Here is a 21,213-nt window from a genome sequence, read left to right on the forward strand (position 1 = left end):
TGCATAAAGTAAACATAAAAAAGAAGCAAGCATGTGAGGAGCTGAATTTTGTTAATATAGCAATATCTACCTCAGTATGTCATATGTACATGACCTGGGTTCAAATCCCTACTTGGCCATGGAAACTTACTGGTGTGTATGTGTATAATTATGTGGCATAATATGGGAGTAATTGGCCTATATAAAATTGCAAAAAGAAAAGAAAAATGTTAAATAATAGATCCATAAGTGAGTTATGGATCTATCATATCTCCTCTCAAGTCTTCTTTTCTGAAAGTGAAACATGCCCAGTTCTTCCAGACTTTCCTCATAGGGCTTGGTTTCTGATCATTCTTGTTGCCTTCTTCAGAAGTTATTCTAGTTTGTTGCCATCTTTCTTAAAGTGTGGTGTGAAAAACTGAACACAATACTCTAAATAAGGTCTAACTAGTGCTGAATAGAGGCAAACTAGTACCTAATGGGATTTGGAGACCACATTTCTGTTAATGCATCCTAAAATAGCATTTGTGTTTTTTGCAGCCACGTATCAGTTGGCTCATATTTAGCTTTAGATCTGCAATTCAAATATCCTTCTCACTTATCATATTACTCAGCCAAGTATCCCCAATCTTGTAACCATGAATTTGGGCTTTTTCCCCCTGGGTGTAGAACTTTGCACGCATCCCTGTTAAATTCCATAGTTGTATCAGCCTATCAGCTCAAGCCTATCCAGATACTTTAGAATTTTGTTCCTATCTTCCAAGGTAATAGCTATTCTACCCAATTTTGTATCGTTTGCAAATTGGGTAAGTATTCCCTGCACTCCCTCATCTAAGCCATTAATAAAAATGTTGGAGGGCACTGGGCCCAGGACTGAACCTTGTGGTACCCCAATTGTTACTTCCCAGTTTGAGAAGGAGCCATTGATAAGCACTCTGATTCTGTAACCAACTGTTTATCTACCTGAGTTGTTCTATCCAGACCACACCTAGTTAGTTTGCTAATCAGAATATCATGGGGCACCTTATCAAAGGTTTTGCTGAAGTCAAAATGAATTACAGTGGGGTCTTGACTTGAGAACTTAATCCGTATTGGAAGGCGGTTCTCAAGTCAAAAAGTCTGTAGGTCAAGTCTCCATTGACCTACAGTGCATTGAAAACCGATTAATCCTGTAACAGGCTGTTTTTGTTCCATTTTGGTTTTTTTCTGGTCTGTAAGTCAATTCTCAGGCTGCAAGTCAAACCTAAATTTTGCGGCCAGAGAAGTCTGTAACTCAAAAAGTCTGTAAGTCAAGCCGTCTGTAAGTCAAGGGTCCACTGTATATCTACAGCATTCCCACCATCTACCAGGGAGATTACTCAATCAAAAATGAGAAAATTCCAGTGGCATCAGAAATGTAACATTTTATTTAGGTATGATGCTGCAATTTAGATGGATTACAATTAGGAGTCACCATGACTGAAACTGGCATTCTGATTTAAGAAACCTCCAGAACAGAATCATTATTATAGTGATTCCCAACCTTGGGTAACCCAGGTGTCCCTGGACTACAATTCCCAGAAGCCTTCACCACCAGCTGTGCTGGTTTTCTGGGAGTTGGCATCCAAGAATACCTGGGTTACTCAAGGTTGGGAAGCACAACATTTTTGTCATTAGCTACTAGGCCAACAAAAGTATCCTTGGCAATCAAATGAAAGGTGAGGTTGCTTTTGTAAGAAAAAGGAAGGCTGTCTTATAGTGATTCATAAATGAGAAGCCTATTCAAACTCTTAGATAAATAACATTTAAACCAATGATTATGCTGTAAACATTTAGGCTTCAGAGTCACCATATGAAATCCAAAAAGGCTTGGAAGTTTTCCTGCTTAAAATAATCTAAGAAACAAGTTGATAATTAACTGACATTGCAACACTTTGTCTCACAACCCCAGAAATTTTAGAATAGATCATGTTTACTTGTACTTTAGATCAGTCACTAGCCTTGTTGGGGATGAATCTGTCTATAGCCACTAACTGTATCTGAGAAATTTTTAATAATTTACCTACCTCATCTAAACCTAGATCTAAGTCACTGTTGTTAACTGACATCAAGGTAGTAATTGTTGTGAGTTACTGATACTGCATTCCTTCTCATAAACTCTATGGTAATATTTACCTTTTAGCTTCCTCAGGATAGAAACTGTCAATTTAAAAAAGGCAATTGTCACACACAGGTAGCTGTGCTTTTCCTTCAATCCTTACAAGTTGAAAATGTACAACTCAAATGGAGCTGCTGTTCCAAGAAATATTACATCCCAGGCTTTTGCACACATCATGCATATCCTTTAATAATTCTCTGTCACCCATAATTGAAAAATTGGGTGGGTCGTGGCCCAAAACCTATTCTTAGCCCCAACTACAGCACATGCAGTGAGTCAATGGGACTTACCTAAGTGGTTCATCATCATTTAGCAATTGATTTAATGGTCCACTCCAGTTAATATTAGCAATTGTATTATGGCCATTGGTGCTGGTATACAGGGTGATGGTAGGGATTTAAACAAAGGGACAAGATATCGGTGGATGAAATCTAGGGTATCAGTACATTTCATATTTGGTTTTCCTCTTTTCCTGCTACCTTCCACCTCTCCCAGCATTAATTGCCTTTTCCAGAGAATCCTGCCTTCCCTTAGTATGTCATTATATTGTGTAAAAATTGGGTGGAAAAGGGAGGCAAACTGATTAAATAAAGTAGACAAAGCATTTACCTGGACAGCATATTTAAGCCACTTAGCTTCTGGTCTTCTTCTGAAGAGCTAAATACAGTGGTGGCCCGCATGACGACTATAATCTGTTCCGGGAAAATCACTGTTTAGCGAAATCGTCATGCGAAATCAGTTTCTCCATTGGAATGCATTGAAACCTGTTTAGTGCGTTTCAGTGGGGAAAATACCTCATTATCCAGCGAAGATCGCCCATAGGGAAGCCATTTTGCGAGCGCCGATCAGCTGTAAAAATGGCTCCCCTGCAAAGCATGGGTCTGAAAAACACAGGGCAGCCATTTTGCAGAGCAGGAAAAATCATTGTCTTGCGAACAAGCGGTTCGTGAAGCACGGACCTAATCAATGTGCAGCGAAAATCCTCCACTGGAATGACTGTTTTGCGAATCGCTATAGCGATTGCAAAGTCATCGTAATGCGGATTCGTTGTTCAGCGGGGTCATCGTCTTGCGAGGTACCACTGTATAATACAGTAGTGCCCCGCATGACGACGATAATCCGTTCCGTTAAAATAGCTGTACAGTGAACTCGTCATGCGGAAAAAAACCCATTGGAATGCATTGAAAACTGGTTAATGCGTTCCAATGGGGGAAATACCTGATCATCCTGCGGAGATCCTCCACAGGGCAGCCATTTTGCAATCACTGTCTTGTGAAAATCGGTCCGGAAAACAGTGGGGAGCCATTTTGTGAACCGCCAATCAGCTGTTTTAAATTGTCATTTTGCGAACAATTGGTTTGCGAAGCACGGACCTAATCATCGTTAAACGAAAATCCCCCATAGGAAACATCATTTTGCAATCGCTATAGCAATCGCAAAAAAGTCATCATCAAGTGATTCTGTCGTCATGTGGGGTAAGCGTCTTGTGGGGCACCACTGTTATATCAAAATGTGCAAATTATGCTACTGCTGCCAAGCTCTAGAATGTTCTGTAGGACTGATTGCACAGACAGAGCACCTATTTGTGTGCATACATAGAGACCATGATGAAGAACTTAGCTACTGGTTTTTCTATAAGGTGAGGCCACCCATGTGACAGACAAGTCCTAACCAAAGAAATAACTAGGTTTCTCTTGGGTACATTCCAACTTCTGGGTTGCCTCCAATGGCAAACGTATAAGGAGAATTTCCTATCTTTCACACTTGTAACTTCCCTATTCTCCCCTAAATGACATCTACCCATCCACTAATGCTACACCAAAACATCATCCACTAGTGCCATACCAGATGAAAGTCCGCCATGTTTCCTTTAACATTTCAGGTTGAAGCTATATAAAAACTGTACCATTTACTTGATGCACAATGTTTTTACTTCTGGACTTCACAACCCGTCATGTAGCTGGAGGTCTGTTTTTCTTTAACTCTAGCATCTTGAACTTTTTATTTACATAAATAAAATGAAAGAGTTCACAAAAAGTTGTTTTATCAGCAGTAAAATTTATTTGCCTAATTAAGATGCCAAACACAAATCAAATATACACACAGAAACATTTAAATAAGTAAAAAGCATTAATTCTATGTATTTACAAATGGGAAAAATACAATACAAATTTGACTATTAGTTCTCAAATCAGTGTAGCTCCTTATTAAGCCAATACCACTTGCCCTGAAAACAAATTTAAGATGAATTTTAAATCTATTTTTAATATTGAAAACAGTCAGGTTGGTGCACAATATTAAATTGTACTTTAGGCATTACATGCATGAATGTTGGCTTGAGAGCTTCCCACTCTACTGCAGAGGAAATTGAGGACTTCTGATTCCATTTTAAATTAACTACATTTCTATATCTGAATCCAAACAAAATGCAAGTATGTTTACTGAAATATGCCTGCTTTGTAAACTGAGATCTGAAATTGGCCTGTTTCAGTAAGGCACTAGCAAGACTAACCAGATTCAGATATACTATACTATAGTTATTAAAAAAAAAGAACACTTCTGCTCTCTTGAGAGAAAGGAGGGGAAACACACATTCCTAATGCCTCTTAATATTACATATAATATCATATGTCTAAATACAATCTATGGATTCGATTCTAAATTAGTGGCAATAAAAGCAGACCCCTGAAATCAGTGAATCTAAGGTTAACCAAAATGAAGATTTCACTGATATCAATGGTTCTATTAGCTGTTGTCTAAATTTGGTTAAATATCTCACCCAAGTTAGGGTGGTAAGTGATACAAACTGTTTTTTTTTTAATTAGCAGGACACTCAAAAATTCACTCCATGTCTGGATGTGTAACATCTGAGTACACACAGACCAATAAAAATTATCATACAATTCCATGGACAACATACTAGACTTTTTTCCAGATTAGGAAAGTTAAGTCAATTATGAATGCTGACTTTATGAATTAACACATTGTGACTTTATACAAAGGCAAGAGTAAGCTCCTGAGAGTTTACTGGGACTTATTCCTACATATAGGTCTGCATCTTCATTTTTCAAAATCCTATTCCATAAATTCTGATCTATGAAAATTTCATCACAGACAGTAGCAGATTGCCACTAATTAAAGGCCCCCATCTCTTTGATTCCTCATTGGGTAAATGTAATGTCACTGTATACAAATCAGGAGCTTCAGCCACAAAACAGAACTGAAGTGGAGACTGTCTAGTTAGTATCAAAATACAAGTGGTGCCTCGCACAGCGAGGTTAATCCGTTCCGGATTAATCCTCGCTGTGTGAAAGCATTGTTCAAAGGAACGTAAAAACCCATTGGAACGCATTAAACATGGTTTAATGCGTTCCAATTGGGCCGAATACTCACCGTTCAACGATGCTTCTCTATGGCCGGCAGCCATTTTCGCGCCATCCCCTCGCTTAACGAGGGCGCGAAAACGCTGCGTGGCGACCATTTTGTAGCCGCTGAACAGCTGATCGGCGGGTCGCAAAGCGAAGGTCGGTAAGCGATTTTCGCCCTATGCGGGCACCGTTTTGCGATTGCATTTGCGATCGCAAAACCGGCCTCATAGAGTGAATTCATCGCTCTACGAGGCGCCCGTTGTGCGAGGCACCACTGTAATTTATGTAAGAATCCAAAAGAGGCATTGTCTTTCAGATTTTTGCATGAATTAAAATGTTGTTAATTAAGCAGCCCTTATTTCAGTTCTATGCCATGCATGAAACACCTGGTTTATACATAATGACATTATGTTTAAATAACAATAAATCTAAGTGGGACTCCTTAATTAGCATTAATATGCCCTTAGAGGTGATATAATTTCTTGTACACTGCCATATTTATGGAAGAGGAATTGATCTGAGTTGATAAATAGCTAACTGTGATAGGTTTCTCCAGTTAAGAGAATATAACGTCCAAAACTTAAAGTTAATAAAGTTTTACCTTTTTTAAGGACATATGTATTCACAATATCCAAGAAAATTTTGCTGAAGTGGCAAAAATTGCATAAAGCATTTTAAAACCACTTTACCATCTATAAAACCTGTTAAAATTCAGTGCTATGGGAACTGCTTATTTGCAAACACCAGATGTGGCACTTAAATAACCAAACTACATGGGTTGGGACAAGCATATGTTTCATTTAGTTGCAACCCTCAATCATGTGGGAATGCTCATGGATATATAGTTCTGACAAGGCCAAGAAAGGGTTCAAAGGTTATATTAGAGAAAAACTCAGTTTTTAGATTGCTCTTTTTGTACCAAGGCAGGAGTGGCAACTTTCTGGACATTAAAAACTGTGAAGAACTTACAGATATTCTATCACAATCGAAACAGTCTGGAAGCATCTAAAACTTTCTCTAAATCTCTAATAATGGGAAAATATTCTATGTATAGTCACCACTTCAGTACTACATTAGTATAATGAGAAAACTCGCAATTGTTTATTTTGGATGCTTTACTAGTATTTGTATTATGAACAAGACAGCATTTTCAAAACCTTTCACATTAGTCCTCATGGTTATATGGTATGTGCTGATGACCAGTTGCATGCTAATGTAGTTAAAGGACCAAACTTTCCACTTTTTTCAGTATATTACTGAAAGTCTTCATTACCCTTCAGAACTTAATTCCCCCTGCATCTGACAATCACTGTGCATTACAGAGTAAAGAGCTGAGAAAAGGGACCTGTGGATGTACCACAAATTACATTGTGCTAAGTGTGTAGCAATCCAATAAGGCTAAAGCTTCATACATGTAACAGTAGTTTTTCTAAATATTTGCAACTCTGTACATAGTGCTGCAGTCAAATTTCACTGTAAGACCATTTTGACAATAATCAAATGGTAAGTTAATGAAGTTTTGGGGGCCTTTTAATTTCTTCATATACATCTGTTTGGGGAAAGTGCAAATGGTAGCACACATATTTAAGAAACCCACACAAATTATACTATATTATATGCTAAAGAATAAATGTATTATTTTCGGTGTCACCATTCTAAATTATTAATAGCCCATCAGTTATGCACCAGCAATATGCTGTTGAAGATATGAGGTCATCAGTACATTGTTAAGGATTTAGCCCAAAGCAATTTAGCATCATACCATGAATATTTGAAAGGGCAAAAATAAACTTTTAAAACCACAGCACAATTTTGTTTCCTCCCCAAAAGGGGAGAAGGCAGGTTTCAACATATGCTTTTGAAGATACAGAAGGACATGCACATAGATTTGTTACTATGGCTCCATAAATTCCTACATAAATCGCAGTCTTCTCCGCTGACTGGAAAATGCCTTCAGATAAAGTGTCTCCACATTTTATATAAAAATGTGTTACAGTATGGCTATAAAGTCCAGTTTTGTCCCCTTGGAAATTCAGAAAATCATGCATACCTAGAACCACTTTGATCATAACAGTTTGTGGAAGGCTGCTATACAAATAAAGTGACTGACAGAATGATAGACACAAAAAGCTTGTTTTAGGGAAACTGATTTGGACTGATTCTTACAGTGTGAAATACACAAAGACTTGATGGTTCCCTAGTTGTTTCCCAGTTTTATTTGCATTAGTATGAGCATAATGACTCAAGTCTTAAAGTGGAAGAGATATTTTGCAAAAGTTTCATTTCAGTTCTTCAGGAGAATTATGGCAACATCAGCTACTATCATGGCAAATGTCCTACAAACGTGTAGGCCCCAATGAACTGTAACGCCAACTTTCTAACAGAACGAGACAAAATCTCATATGCAAGGTAGACCAATTAAAAGGCCATCTAGAATCATCCAAAATTATTTGTCATTTTGGCATAAGTCTGAATGCTAATTTTTATTGTTTGCTGAATTAAAGATTTATGATGTATCCATGAAAGCTCAGTTCTTATTCTTTGGAGAAGAATTTATTAAGGCTTCATATATAAATTGGATGATACTGTTTGTAACCAAGCTTCTTCCTACAAGTTGGGCAAGAATTGGCATTTCTTAAAGAATCACGAAGGCATTGACTACAAAAGACATGACCACATTTTGTAGATACAATGAGCCGCCCACTCTGTACAATTTCTGAATATCCATCCATGCAAATTGGACAGCTCACAGTACCTGAACGTCGTGTACTTGAAATTCTATCTTCCAGTAATTCCAACTCTCTGGGCAATGTACTAGTCAGCACCACATCATTATCTCTCGATTCATCATCATCACTGCTTAATACACAGCTCTCAGGGGGTTGCTGGCTTCTTAATTCTTGGCTCTGCTGTTGACAAGTATTTTCTTCAACTATCACAACAGAATCATTACGTGTAAGATCAACCACTATTGGTTCTGAAGACTCACACGTGAGGTCCACTACTTCTTCACAAGTATTTTCTTCAAGGTCAATAGGCTCTGTCTGCGAAGCAGCCTCCCCAGCTGAAGTGTCCATTCGACTTCGCTTACAACTTTGTCTAGAATTAATTGTTCCTCCACAACGTTTTTTTGGAATCTCACTCTTCCCCATCCGTTCACTGGAAACCAAGGGAGCAGCTGTGGCAGTTGCTGCCAAAAGATCATTTCCAGCAGAAGGAGAAGAAACAGTAGCAACAGCCTGGAAGGAGATGCCCACAGAGGAAGTAGATGGAGATGATGAGGATGAAGTGGCAGCTGAGGAAGCAGTATCCACAGATTTGACCTCCACAGAATCCAGACTTGATTGGATAAGACAAGTTCCTCTCTTGTTCTTCCTACGCTTGGCACCACAACGCTTAGAATCAGTGGGGCTCATGGTAGAGGCACGAAAGGCAGAACTCCCAAATAAACTAGTACTGTAGAAATAAGAGAAATATGTGAGACCTCCTGACACATAAACTTGAAGCCATACATATATACATAATCCCAAGCAATAAGCCACAAAGGAACAGAACTCTAACCTTCCACACTGTGATCTGCGGATGTATGTTTAAAAAAGTGCACTTTCTCTCTTTGTTAGCCATAGTCTATTCTGTACTCTAGTTGGAACAATGGTTGCATTGTGGGGACCTTGGTGCATTTCTAACACCAAGCCACAATGATCCAATGACAGACTTACTGAGCACTGAACTACATGGGCATTATGTCCTCACAATGTGCATGAAAAACTGATTCTATGATATCAGAAGTAAGCTTATTTTCTCACAGACTCAACTATATAGGCATTATTGACTTCCATTTATCAAACAGTCATCAAAGCAATTTTTCAGACTAGAATTTAGAATTATTATGCAGTTACCCATTGTACTAAAATTTCAGAAAACACCTACAGATATTCTGTAAATCAAGCATCTCTAGAGATCTCCAATAGCAGGGCATGGAGAAGCAGGCAGAATGTGAAGTATAGATGCAAACATCAGACCAAAAGATCTGTGAATCTGGGAGGCTTCTGAAAGCAGCGCTTTGCCACGGGGGGGGCGGGATGGGGGGCAGGCCTGCCATCCCATGGCAAAGTGCCGCTTTCAGAAGCTTCCCCGGGTGCTTTTGTACTGCCTTTTTATCTGCTGAGGAAGCCAGGGGAAGCCTCTGAGACCGAGCTCCAATCAGCTGAGAGTCGGGGAGGGGGGAGCGGAGAAGAGCATAAAATGACTGCTGGGAAGGCAGGGGAGAAGCTTGAAATACTGTAAAATGGTTCTTTTCCCCTGCCCCTGGGAGGCTTCTGAAAGTGGCGCTTGCTGTGAGGGTGGGGCAGCGGGGGGAAGAAAGGTTCCCTGCCTTCCCCGCGCATTTTTCTGTTCGTAACTCAGAAAAAGTTCACAAGTCAAGTTCATTTTTTCCTAGTAGAGCGGTTTGTAAGTCAAAATGTTCATATCTAGAGCTGTTCGTAAGCCGAGGGTTAACTGTATGTTGTTGTTTAGTCGTTAAGTAGTGTCTGACTCTTCGGGACCCCATGGACCACAGCACACCAGGGCCTCCTGTCTTCCACTGCCTCCCGGAGTTGGGTCACATTCATGTTGGTAGCTTCGGTGACACTGTCCAACCATCTTGTCCTCTGTCATCCCCCTCTCCTCTTGCTCTCGCACTTTCCCAGCATCAGGGAAACATCTTCTCTTCTCATGAAATGGTCAAAGTATAGGAGCCTCAGCTTCAGGATCTGTCCTTCCAGTGAGCACTCAGGGTTGAATTCCTTTATAATGTGATAAGTTTGTTCTCTTTGCAGTCCAGCACCACAATTCAAAAGCATCAGTTCTTCAGCGGTCAGCCTTCTTTATGGTCCAGCTCTCACTTCCATACAGCGCTACTGAAAAAACCAATTTTGTGGCTGCTGTCACCATCTGCAGTGATCATGGAGCCCAAGAAAGTAAAATCTGTCACTGCCTCCATATCTTCCCCTTCTATTTACTAGGAGATGATGGGGCCAGCGGCCATGATCTTCGTTTTTTTTTATGTTGAGCTTCAGACCAATTTTTTTGCGCTCTCCTCTTTCCACCTTATTTAGAGGGTCTTTAATTCCTCCTCACTTTCTGCCATCAGAGTGATATCATCTATATATCTGAGGTTCTTGATATTTCTTCTGGCAATCTTAATTCGTTTTGGATTCATCCAGTCATGCCTTTCACATGATATATCCTGCGTATAAGTTAAATAAGCAAGGAGGCAATATACAGCCTTGTTGTACTCCTTTCCCAATTTTGAACCAATCAGTTGTTCCATATCCAGTTCTAACTGTTGCTTCCTGTCCCACATATAGGTTTCTCAGGAGATAGACAAGGTGGTCAGGCACTCCCACTTCTTTAAGGACTTACCACAGTTTGCTGTGGTCCACACAGTCAAAAGCTTTTGCATAGTCAATGAAACAGATGTAAATATTTTTCTGGAAGTCTCTGGCTTTCTCCATAATCCAGCACATGTTAGCAATTTGGTCTCGAGTTCCTCTGCCCCCTCGAAATCGAGCTTGTACTTCTGGGAGTTCTCGGTCCACATACTGCTGAAGCCTGCCTTGGAGGATTTTGAGCATAACCTTGCTAGTGTGTGAAATGAGTGCAATTGTCCGGTAGTTGGAGCATTCTTTGGCACTGCCTTTCTTTGGGATTGGGATGTAAACCGATCTTTTCCAACCCTCTGGCCAGTTGGGTTTTCCAAACTTGCTGGCATACTGAGTGTAGCACCTTAACAGTGTCATCTTTTAAAATCTTAAATAGTTCAATTGGAATTCCATCACCTCCACTGGCCTTGTTGTTAGCCATACTTTCTAAGGCCCATTTGACTTCATTCTCCAGGATGTCTGGCTCAAGGTCAGCAACCACACTATCTGGGTTGTCCGGGACATCAACAGCTTTCTGATATAATTCTTCTGTGTATTCTTGCCACCTCTTCTTGATTGTCTTCTGCTTCTGTGTGGTCCCTACCATTTTTGTCCTTTATCATGTCCACTTTTGCACAAAATATTCCTTTAATATCTCCAATTTTCTTCAGCAGATCTCTGGTTTTTCCTTTTCTATTATTTTCCTCTATTTCTTTGCACTGTTCATTTAAGAAGGCCCTCTTGTCTCTGCTTGCTATTCTTTGGAAGTCTGCATTCAATTTTCTGTAACTTTTATTATCTCCCTTGCATTTTGTTTCCCTTCTCTTCTCTGCTATTTATAAGGCCTTGTTGGACAGACACTTTGCTTTCTTGCATTTTCTTTCAGATGGTTTTTGTTGCTGCCTCCTGTACAATGTTATGAGCCTCCATCCATAGTTCATCAGGCACTCTGTCCACCAAATCTAGTTCCTTAAATATGTTCTTCACTTCCATTGTGTATTCATAAGGGATTTGGTTTAGATTATACCTGATTAGTCCAGGGGTTTTTCCTATTTTCTTCAGTTTGAGCTTGAGTTTTACTTTAAGAAGCTGATGATCAGAGCCACAACCAGCTCCAGGTCTTGTTTTTGCTTACTGTATAGAGCTTCTCCATCTTTGGCTGCAGAGAATATAATCAATCTGATTTTGGTATTGCCCATCTGGTGATGTCCATGTGTAGAGTTGGCTTTTGTGTTGCTTGAAAAGAGTGTTTGTGATGACCAGTTTGTTCTCTTGACAAAATTCTATTAGCCTTTGCCCTGCTTCATTTTGAACTCCAAGGCCAAACCTACCTGTTGTTCCTTTTATCTCTTGGCTCCCTACTATAGCATTCCAATCCCCTATAATGACAAGAACATCTTTCTTTGGTGTCAGTTCTAATAGGCTCTGTAAGTCTTCATAGAATTCGCCAATTTCAGCCTGTTTAGCATGAGTGGTTAGCGCATAAACTTGGATTACTGTGATGTTGAAAGGTCTGCCTTGTATTCATATTGAAATCATTCTATCATTTTTGAGATTGTATCCCAGTATAGCTTTTCCCACTCTTGTTGACTATGAGGGCTGCTCCATTTCTTCTACGGGATTCTTGCCCAGAATAGTAGATATGATAATCATCTGAATTGAATTTGCCCATTCCTGTCCATTTTAGTTCACTGACACCCAGGATGTCAATGTTGATTCTTGCCATCTCCCGTTTGACCACATCCTGCTTCCCAAGGTTCATAGATTTTACATTCCAGGTTCCTATGCAGTATTTTTCTTTGCAGCATTGGACTTTCCTTTCACTTCCAGGCCCGTCCGCAGCTGAGCGTCCTTTCAGCTTTGGCCCAACCACTTCATTAACTCTGAAACTACTTGTCCTTGTCCTCCGCACTTCCTCAGTAGCATGTTGGATGCCTTCTGACCTGAGGGACTCATCTTCTAGCATCATATCTTTTAACCTTTTCCCCCTGTTCATGGAGTTTTCTTGGCAAAGATACTGGAGTGGCTTGCAAGTTCCTGCTCCAGGTGGATCGCATTTATTCAGAACTTTCCACTACGACTTGTCCTTCTTGGGTGTCCCTCCACGGCATAGCCCATAGCTTCTCTGAATTACTCAGGCCCCTTTGCCACGACAAGGCAGCAATCCATGAAGGGGTATGTATGTAGCAGCCATCAATATAGCAGCTGCCAATGAAGAGATGCCATTTTAAACAAGTAAATAAGTTGATAACTACAAAGATAATGAAATTCAGAAAGAAACAGGGACAGGCTGTTTCAACACTGATATTAAAACCATGACCAGAAAATAAGAGCAACTTGCCAGCATAACTATATCCATTTCATTAAGATAGCCAAAGCTGTAAGACAAATGCTTCAGTGTTTGTGCAACAGGAACACACAAACTATAGGTCTTGAAACTCCTCACAATGTAAGAACAGTTCAGTAGCCAAAAGAAGCTTAGGAACCCTGGAATTATCATGACATAAAGTCACATTTTTGCTTTTAAATGATAATAATAATGTTCCATTAAGCCGCCTAGAGTGGTCTAATTTGATCAGATAGGCGGGATAGAAATAAAATAAATAAATGACTTCTGACTTATGGTGAACCTGTTCCAGGGTTTTCCAGGGAGAGAATACTTAGAAATGGTTTACCATTCCCTTCTTCTGTATGTTCCTTGGAACTGGGGAGTTTGCCCAAAACCATTCTGGATGGCTCTTCTCCAAGGAGGACATTGAACTCCCAACCTTTTTTATTTGACATTTGTGTAATGCCAAAAACTGCTTTCTTTATCCCACCATTTCACCCAGAGATAAAGGAAGTTGAAGGACTTGCCTATGAAACAAGAAGCCTTGAAACAAGAGACTAAACCACCAACTCCTCTCGTAGGTTCTTGAAGAAATCTCCTTTTATATTCAGAATTTAAGCCATGATTCAGCGAGAAAAGCTAGGCCTCTCAGCCAGCCCTTATCGACAGCAAGGAGCCCTAAAGGGTCGGATTAATTGGCGATTAACTGCTGGAGAGTACCCTGAGAAAAGGTGCGTTTCCTGCCACAGTTTTCATTCTTGTTTTTATATTGCTCGCAATGTAAGCCGCGCAGAGTAGATTCGTTTGAATTTACACGGGCGGGGTAAAAGCCAGTACGTACATAAAATAAATAAATAATACAGCCTTTCTGGCTAGCCACGTTCTAAACCGCCATTAGAACTCGCACCAACAGTCGCTGCTCTCCTGACTAGCTGAGTGCGGGGCGGGCGTTGTTTCCCGCACAAGGCATGTATGGTGAAGGTCCTCAGCTAGCTGAGGAGAGTCTGGGGTTGGCCCTCCAAATCCCGCAAGGCAAATGTTGTCACCTCAATAACCCCACACAGCCACATCCTCCATCGCCATTTCCTTGCCAGCCCCGCCTTTCTTTAAGTACATTTCCTTCTTTCTGTTCACGTCCTTCAGCCGTTTTAAGCAGGCCCCTAATGGGATACGAGCGGTGAGGACATTACAGTCTGTACCTCCCTGTCGTGAAATGGTAAGGGAATCAATGGTAGTACCTCAAGGAAGGAAGGGTCCTGGCAGGAATCCTCTCCATACCCCTCCACCTCTTTGCTCTCCAAACACGCCCCTCAAACACTGAAAGCCTATCGGACGTTCCTCAAACCTCCCTACAGACCAACGGTCTCTCCCAGCTAAACGGTCAGAACACAACCGTTGCCTCCCTTCAAAAAGCGCACAAACCTTTTCTTCTGGGTTCTTATACGGTTCTCTGTGCGGTTCTCGAACACCGAGAACCTTAACGTCACTTCCTCCTCTTCCACACCAACCGGCCACAGTTGTCACTGAGCCTGCGCTATCCCGTCAGACTCCCCAGCCCCATTTGCGGCACATACGGGTTCTTTGAGGCAGTTCAAGCGCAGGCGCTCTCATTGCCGGTCTTTCGCGCCCACGCCCCCCCCTCTCCTGGTGGTTCTTTTTTCCTTCCTTCTCCTCCCCTCGCCCACGTGACATGAGGCGGAGACGGAAAGGGAAAGGTCGGGCGCGACGACGACGACGACAACGTCGTCAGAGGGGGAGGGGGGAAGAGCGGAAGGTCAGGGCGCCGCGGAGCGGAAGTAGGAGCCGGAGCGCGTCCGCCATTGTGGGAAAGCGAAGCCCGGATCAGGGGAGGGAAAGCGAGTTGTGTCCAGCTGGTTGCGTTCGGCGGCACCGACCAGGGAAAGGGGGTCCGGGCTGCGAAGACAATCAGCCGACGGAGGCGGGGAGAGCGGCGGCCAAAGCGGCGGCGGGAACGACGACTCGAGGAAGAGAAAGAGGAGGCCCAAGCGGAGCGGGGTGAGGGGGATTGCGGCTCCCCGTGAAGAATGTCAGCCACCAGCGTCGACCAGGTAGCGCCTTCGCCGGGCCTTGGCTTTTCTGAGCGAGGGGGTGGCCCGGCCGGGCCGTCCTCGCCCTTTCGTCCCGCCCTCCTTCCGCTGGGCATAGCGGGGATCTGCGGCCGCTACATCCGAGGCCGTAGGACTCCTCCCCTGCTTCCAGGACCGCCCCCTCCGCAGGCCTCGAGGCCGCTGAGCCTCGGCCTGGGGCCTCCTCCCCGCTCAGGCTGGGAGGCGATCGTCGTGCTTCTGTTCACGGAGAGGCCCGTTTTGCCTCACGGGCTTCGGCCCTTGGCTTCTCCGAGGCTTTCCCTCGGGCTTGGCATTCGTCTCCCCCCAGCTGGCTTGTGCCGCCATCAGGTCACACTCCTTCCCTCATCCCAGCAGCTGGAGTTTGTAGCTCTGCGGGTTTTTGCACGACTCACTGCCACTCGCCTTCCTCGAAGGTATCTTTTTACACACACACACACACACTCGCTTTGCTGCTTTATTTAATTTGCGGTGTAGTCCGTTTACAGTGGTTTTCCTCTATGCCACGTTTCCAGTTCTCTTATTTGCGTGCTGATACCTTGCCTAAATATTTTTCATTTCTTTATTTAGTCGTCCTGTTTTTCATTCATAAATACTCTTCATTATTTTTCTTCCATATGGGTATTTTTCTAGTCCTGATCCTCACAAGCCTCAACCTTCAGATCTTCTCTCTTTCTCAGGCTATACATTGTTCTCAAAGAGATGGTAATGAAGGTGTTTTGGTTCAGGACAAATTGAACAAAATGTATAGGTTTATAACATGGAAGTCAGAGTCCATGTTTCCAGACTGATTACTACTACTTTAAACTTAGAAGCATCACCTTTGAAAATAACTTTCTTTTTTATTGGCCAGAGGTAGGTAAGTACAGGTTTTTCTGTATTTTGTCAGGATTGCATAATTTGAGGAAATCATTCCTGGGTCAGATTTGTTAAGCTTGGCATTGAAGTAAGGGAAAATACAAATGATATTCAATGATGGCAGTGAATAACGACATACAGTAGATACATGTGATGTTTCAGGCTCATTTTTTTCTTTAGACCAATAAACTTCACACTTCTGCTTTAAGTGGCAGAAATGGACAGAGATTGTGTTTTTGGAGTGTTATATTTGGTGCTTTATACAGTTAAGAAGCATCTTTCTATTAAGTGCTGAAGAGTAGTTTTTAGTTATGCTTTTAGTCTCTAAAGAATCAGGTATTGTACAGTTTATGATTTTTAAAACTTATGTCTAATTTAACCCTTTAGGTTGCCAAACACTTCTGTGGTCTGTTTTTTTGTGTGTGTGTGTGTTCTTGGATGGCAAAATATGGCAGTGACCTTTAATGCTTACAGTGATTTTGAGGTCTCAAGGAGTAACTTGTGTAGGATTCACCAAGTTAACTACTATTTTGTCATTGTCAAAAATCCCAAACAAACACCACAACAGTCTGGTTTGTTTGACACCATATTATTTGTATAAATCAAATTGGTAAACTTTGCAGTTTTTAATATCTGATTTGGTTAATTTTTTTTCTTTTTTCTTTATTACTAACAGAGACCTAAAGGACAGGGAAATAAAGGTAAGTTGGGTTGTATACTTTTTAGGTTCTCAGTCATAGAGAATACTCTATACCTAAATAATGTATTTCTGTTACAGTCATAGTTTCATACTGATATTGTAATTTCAGTAGGATGTATCAATGAAAAGATGTGAATTGCATTGTACTTCCCCCAAGGATTTTAGTAAGCTTTAATGCTGTTAATACTTTGCTCCTGCTGGCTATGATTAATCAGGTGATCAAATGACACAGCTTCTCTTTTTTGATCAGCTACCTATTTTTTTGTGTGTGAATATGTTGGTGTAGCATGTAGAATAACTTTAAAATGTTAGTGGAGCCAGTATAAGTATTGCAATGATATATTCAGGAACAATGATCTCAATAGTGTTTTCATATTGCTCAAGATATTCTGTCCCATCCCCTGGGTTAGGTGTTGGTTGGGCTAAGAGGTGAGAATAGAAGACTTCTGTTGCTCCATAAGTTATCTGAAGATCCAGGTGTTTCTCTCTTATATGTTCCCTTACTTCAGTCATAGATTTTTTCAAACAATTTTCTAAATGCACAGTTGTTCTTTCACTATTTTTTATTTTGTTCTTTCACCCAAATCGACTGAGTCTGATATATGTATTGATTATTGTCCAGACCAGTGGTTCTCAGTCTTGGGTCCTGAGATGTTCTTGGACTAAAAGTCCCAGAAGGCTTCACCACTAGCTGTGCTGTCAGGATTTCTGGGAGTTATATGTGAAGGTTCAGTGTTCATCCCTCCCCTTTGGTCAGATAAACCAGGAGTCTTTTTTAAACCCAAATCCAAACTAGTGTTTATTTCTTTATGCAGAGGTGAAGCTTCTTTAAACGGTTCATGTTGTAACTTTTCTTGCGATGCCAATGGGGCTCGCAAGGGCAACCAAAGTTCCGAGTCAAACGGGTTCAAAGATTTAATGTCCCAAGGTCCAGCAACAAAGGAGTCATAGTCCTGAACATCTGCTTCAGTCTCTCCATCTCTCAATGGTGGGGAGGTTTCATTATCCTCGTCCCCTTGCCATACCGGGTCTCTCTCACCTGCAGGTTGTCCCCATGGTCCTGGAGGTACATCATCCTCCGCGCCTCCTCGGCTTGCCATGCTCAACAACATTCTTCAGCTTCTCTCACCGCTGCTTCCTTCTCTTCCCTCAGTTGCCGCCTCCACTTTCTCATTTTGGACTCACCCCAGTAAGATGGGCGTTGGGGAAGTCCTCTCCTTCGGCGATAGTCTGCCTCCTCTCTGGGTACATTCACCCTTTCCCATTTCCCAGTCCAAGGGTCTTCCACCCAGATGAGTTCCCAGCCGCCCGCGATATTGTCGTTCTCTCTATTTATAAACACCATTCCCGCCTCTGCCATGGACCTCCCCTTTTCCTCCCTTCCCACCAATTCTCTTTCCGTTTGGGTTGCTACTGTCAGACCCCGCAGGCTTGTTTCTAGCTCCCAGGTGTCTGTCCCCTGGTGTGCTTTCCTGGGAGGTGTCGGCGGTGGAGTGGTCTGCACCTCCTTGGCGGTCTTACTTGTGGATGGCACTCCAATGAGAGCCTCTATGCTCTCATCCTGTTTATCACATTATAATCCAAGAACATCTAGGACCCAGGCTTGGGAACCACTGTTTGAGACTGAGCTCTATATCAGGGAAATATGCAGTGTGAGGATAGAGAATACCTGTACACAACACCATATATAGTGCAATTCTTGAATTAGGACTGTGTGCCTATACGGACATGGGTATATGGATCACCAGTGTCAACCCTATATTATTATAGCATAATAACCTGCAGCAGTAACTTATTCTAGCACCTCTGTTCTCCAGCAAGCAAGGCTCCTCTAAGGTGTGCAGCAGCATGAGCAAGAGTGATTCCACCCTCCTCCATGCACTCACAGCAATAGTTTGCAGCCCCTTTGGTTCTGGTCACGATGGAACTCTCAGAGAATGATGTGGAAGGAGTTTAATTAGGATTTTTATAATCCATACTTTCACTCTCAGATAAAAATAATTAAAGAGATTTTGCATCAGTTGAGTTAAGAAAAAGCCATTAAATTAATTAAATCCTCAAATTCAGTAGAAACAGACAGGACATGGGAAGTTTGTACAACTTGCAAATGCATAAAATTACTTTAAACATTGTAAGCCAGAGGGCTATGCACCTGTTGAAGTGTGAAATACTTTTGTAAGATTACAGTGGTGCCTCGCTTGATGAGGATAATTCGTTCCATTTAAATCGTTGTTAAGCGAAATCCTCTTCAAGCGAAACGAAAAAGCCAATTGAAATGCATTGAAAACCAGTTCAATGCGTTCCAATGGGCTAAATACCTCATCATAAAGTGAAGATCCTCCATAGGGCGGCCATTTTCCGGTGCCTGTATAGCGAGGAATCCGTCCTAAAGCACAGCGGGGAGCCATTTTGCACAGCAGGCGGCCATTTTAGAGCTGCTGATCAGCTGTTTTAAAATCGTCATCTAGCAAAAAATCGGTTTCCGAAGCAGGGAACCGATCATCGTGAAGCAAAATTTTCTTATTAGAACATCGTTTTGTGATCTCAAAAGTGATCGCAAAAGCCTCATCGTCAAGCGGTTTCGTCGTTTAACAAGGTAATTATAAACGAGGCACCACTGTATATAAAATGATCAAAGATGGGGATCTTCTGTTTACATTTGAAAAGGATGCTTAAGTGTCAATATAATAGCAACATCTTTCACTTTAAAGTACTTTTGTGTATTCTAGTCCTTGACAAGTGTTCTAATGTTCTATTGTAAAAGAAGAATTTCAGGAGTAGATTACTTTTAGTTAAACAAGGAAAGAGGTTTGTATTGGTTAAGTCTCCTGTATTCAGAACTTTATTCTTCTAGGTATAACAGTTGCTTACTTGATCATTCTTTTTTCAAGGAAAAAAAAGAGGAGAATAATTAGTATATGATCTTTTTTTTTTTTAGTGAGTCAGAACTGATCCCCTTTCAAAGATTCTACCATTTGAGGAGAAACTATCATATCTCTGCTGAGACCTTAGCAATTGGATTTTGAAGTTTTCCTTGCAGTTGAAGAAAAAGTCAATGTCTTTCTCCATTAATTCATCTTTACCAATACAAACGGCTTTTCTTTGGGAATGAGTTCAGACAAATTGTGTTTCCTTGCTTTATATCTCTTTGATTGTAAATTAGTACCTGCATAAGGTTTAGGTCTTTGAAACAAAAATTGGAGGGAAAATATGGCTGACACCAGAAATTATTGGGATTCCTTTGAATATGATTTTTTTGGCTTATGGCTGCCCATTTCACTTTCTGAAACTTACATTAGGAAATGGATATTTCTCTAACATGGAAATGCTACCCCCCCCCCAATCCAAAAATACTCTGAGTGTGCTTCCTCCAAAAATATTCTGAGTTAAGAAAGTCTTTCCACTGTGGCTTATGATGTCTTATATGAAAAAAACAAGCAAAGGAAATATAATTATGTGCAGTTGAGAAATGTGATTAATAACATGAGGGAGATATACAGGTAGTAGCCATTGGATGGGATTATTTGATTTCATGCAAGATTGAAATGAGAATTATTCAATTTTGCTTATTTTTAAAAATTTTTAGTCTTGTAACAAAGAACAAGGCTTCAGACATCATAAGCTTATTTACTGAAACCAAAAATTGTTTAGAAGAAATCTAGTAAGCATAGTGTTTCTGTATCCTTCCTGTACAATATTAATTAGTAAATCTTAGAGGAAGTCTAGTAAACGTAGTATTTTATAGTCTTAACTTACAATATTAATTAGTAAATACCTCTTCATCCTAGTGGAAATCTGCTGCTTGTTGTAAGAAAGAGAACTTTCATTTGGAATTATGTCATTAGGTGTTGGATATTAAATTTAACCCACTTGCAGTTATGTTTGAGCTTTCTCTAGATGTTTGGGCACTTCATGCATTTTTCTGTACAAGTATGTGAGACAGAGATGTACAAAAATAAAAGCAGATATTCTTAATAGATCAGAACATTTCAAAGTTCAGCTGTGTTAGAAGCATGGTTGAACTTACCAGTGCCTCTATGTACAATTTATCTGTATATATATATTTTTAAAAGCTATCCAACGATTTGGATGCCGGTTTTGAAGTTGCATCTTGCCTAGTTTTAAATCACTTATGTCCTTTTTTATATGATGCTTGAACATGACAAACATGACAGATAAAAATCTGAACTTTATTAGATACTTCAAATCCTTTAGAAGTGATTTAGTAGTTATATTCCACTGTTAAATGCTTGAGACAATGACTGTTTTTCCTTATGTAAAATTACATATGGTGTGATGGATCTGAAGGTAAGTTATTTTTAATGGTAGGCAATTGTTATTCATGCTTTT

The 21,213-nt window shown here is 40.9% G+C and overlaps 2 protein-coding genes across 4 annotated transcripts in view; one reads left to right on the plus strand and one right to left on the minus strand.

Annotated features, from left to right (window-relative positions):
* Positions 1-6,263: 6,263 nt before the first annotated feature.
* RNF4 (ring finger protein 4) lies at positions 6,264-14,777 on the minus strand. Of its 2 annotated transcripts, none has more exons than XM_020811746.3 (2): positions 14,641-14,777; positions 6,264-8,940 (listed from the first exon to the last, which is right to left on the minus strand). In XM_020811746.3, exon 2 carries the CDS (start codon positions 8,898-8,900, stop codon positions 8,049-8,051), a length of 852 nt encoding a protein of 283 aa, XP_020667405.1. In that variant the 5' UTR covers positions 8,901-8,940; positions 14,641-14,777; the 3' UTR covers positions 6,264-8,048. The 2 variants fall into 2 exon arrangements, with proteins under 2 accessions (XP_020667405.1, XP_020667395.3); XM_020811736.3 differs by having other exon boundaries at positions 14,457-14,735.
* A 189-nt stretch (positions 14,778-14,966) lies between these two features.
* The window catches only part of YTHDF3 (YTH N6-methyladenosine RNA binding protein F3), a 30,351-nt gene continuing 24,104 nt past the window's right edge, over positions 14,967-21,213 (plus strand). Inside the window, exons 1-2 of one of the 2 annotated variants that reach the window (XM_020811704.3) lie at positions 14,967-15,287; positions 16,840-16,864. In XM_020811704.3, coding sequence (XP_020667363.3) covers positions 15,264-15,287; positions 16,840-16,864 — 49 coding nt within the window. In that variant the 5' untranslated portion in view covers positions 14,967-15,263. Of the gene's footprint in view, positions 15,288-16,839; positions 16,865-19,801; positions 21,172-21,213 lie in introns of those variants that run through there. The other variant, XM_072998984.2, reaches the window with a different exon arrangement.

This window comes from Pogona vitticeps, chromosome 4, assembly GCF_051106095.1.
Source record: "Pogona vitticeps strain Pit_001003342236 chromosome 4, PviZW2.1, whole genome shotgun sequence".
In the NCBI taxonomy this organism is placed as follows: Eukaryota; Metazoa; Chordata; class Lepidosauria; order Squamata; family Agamidae; genus Pogona; species Pogona vitticeps.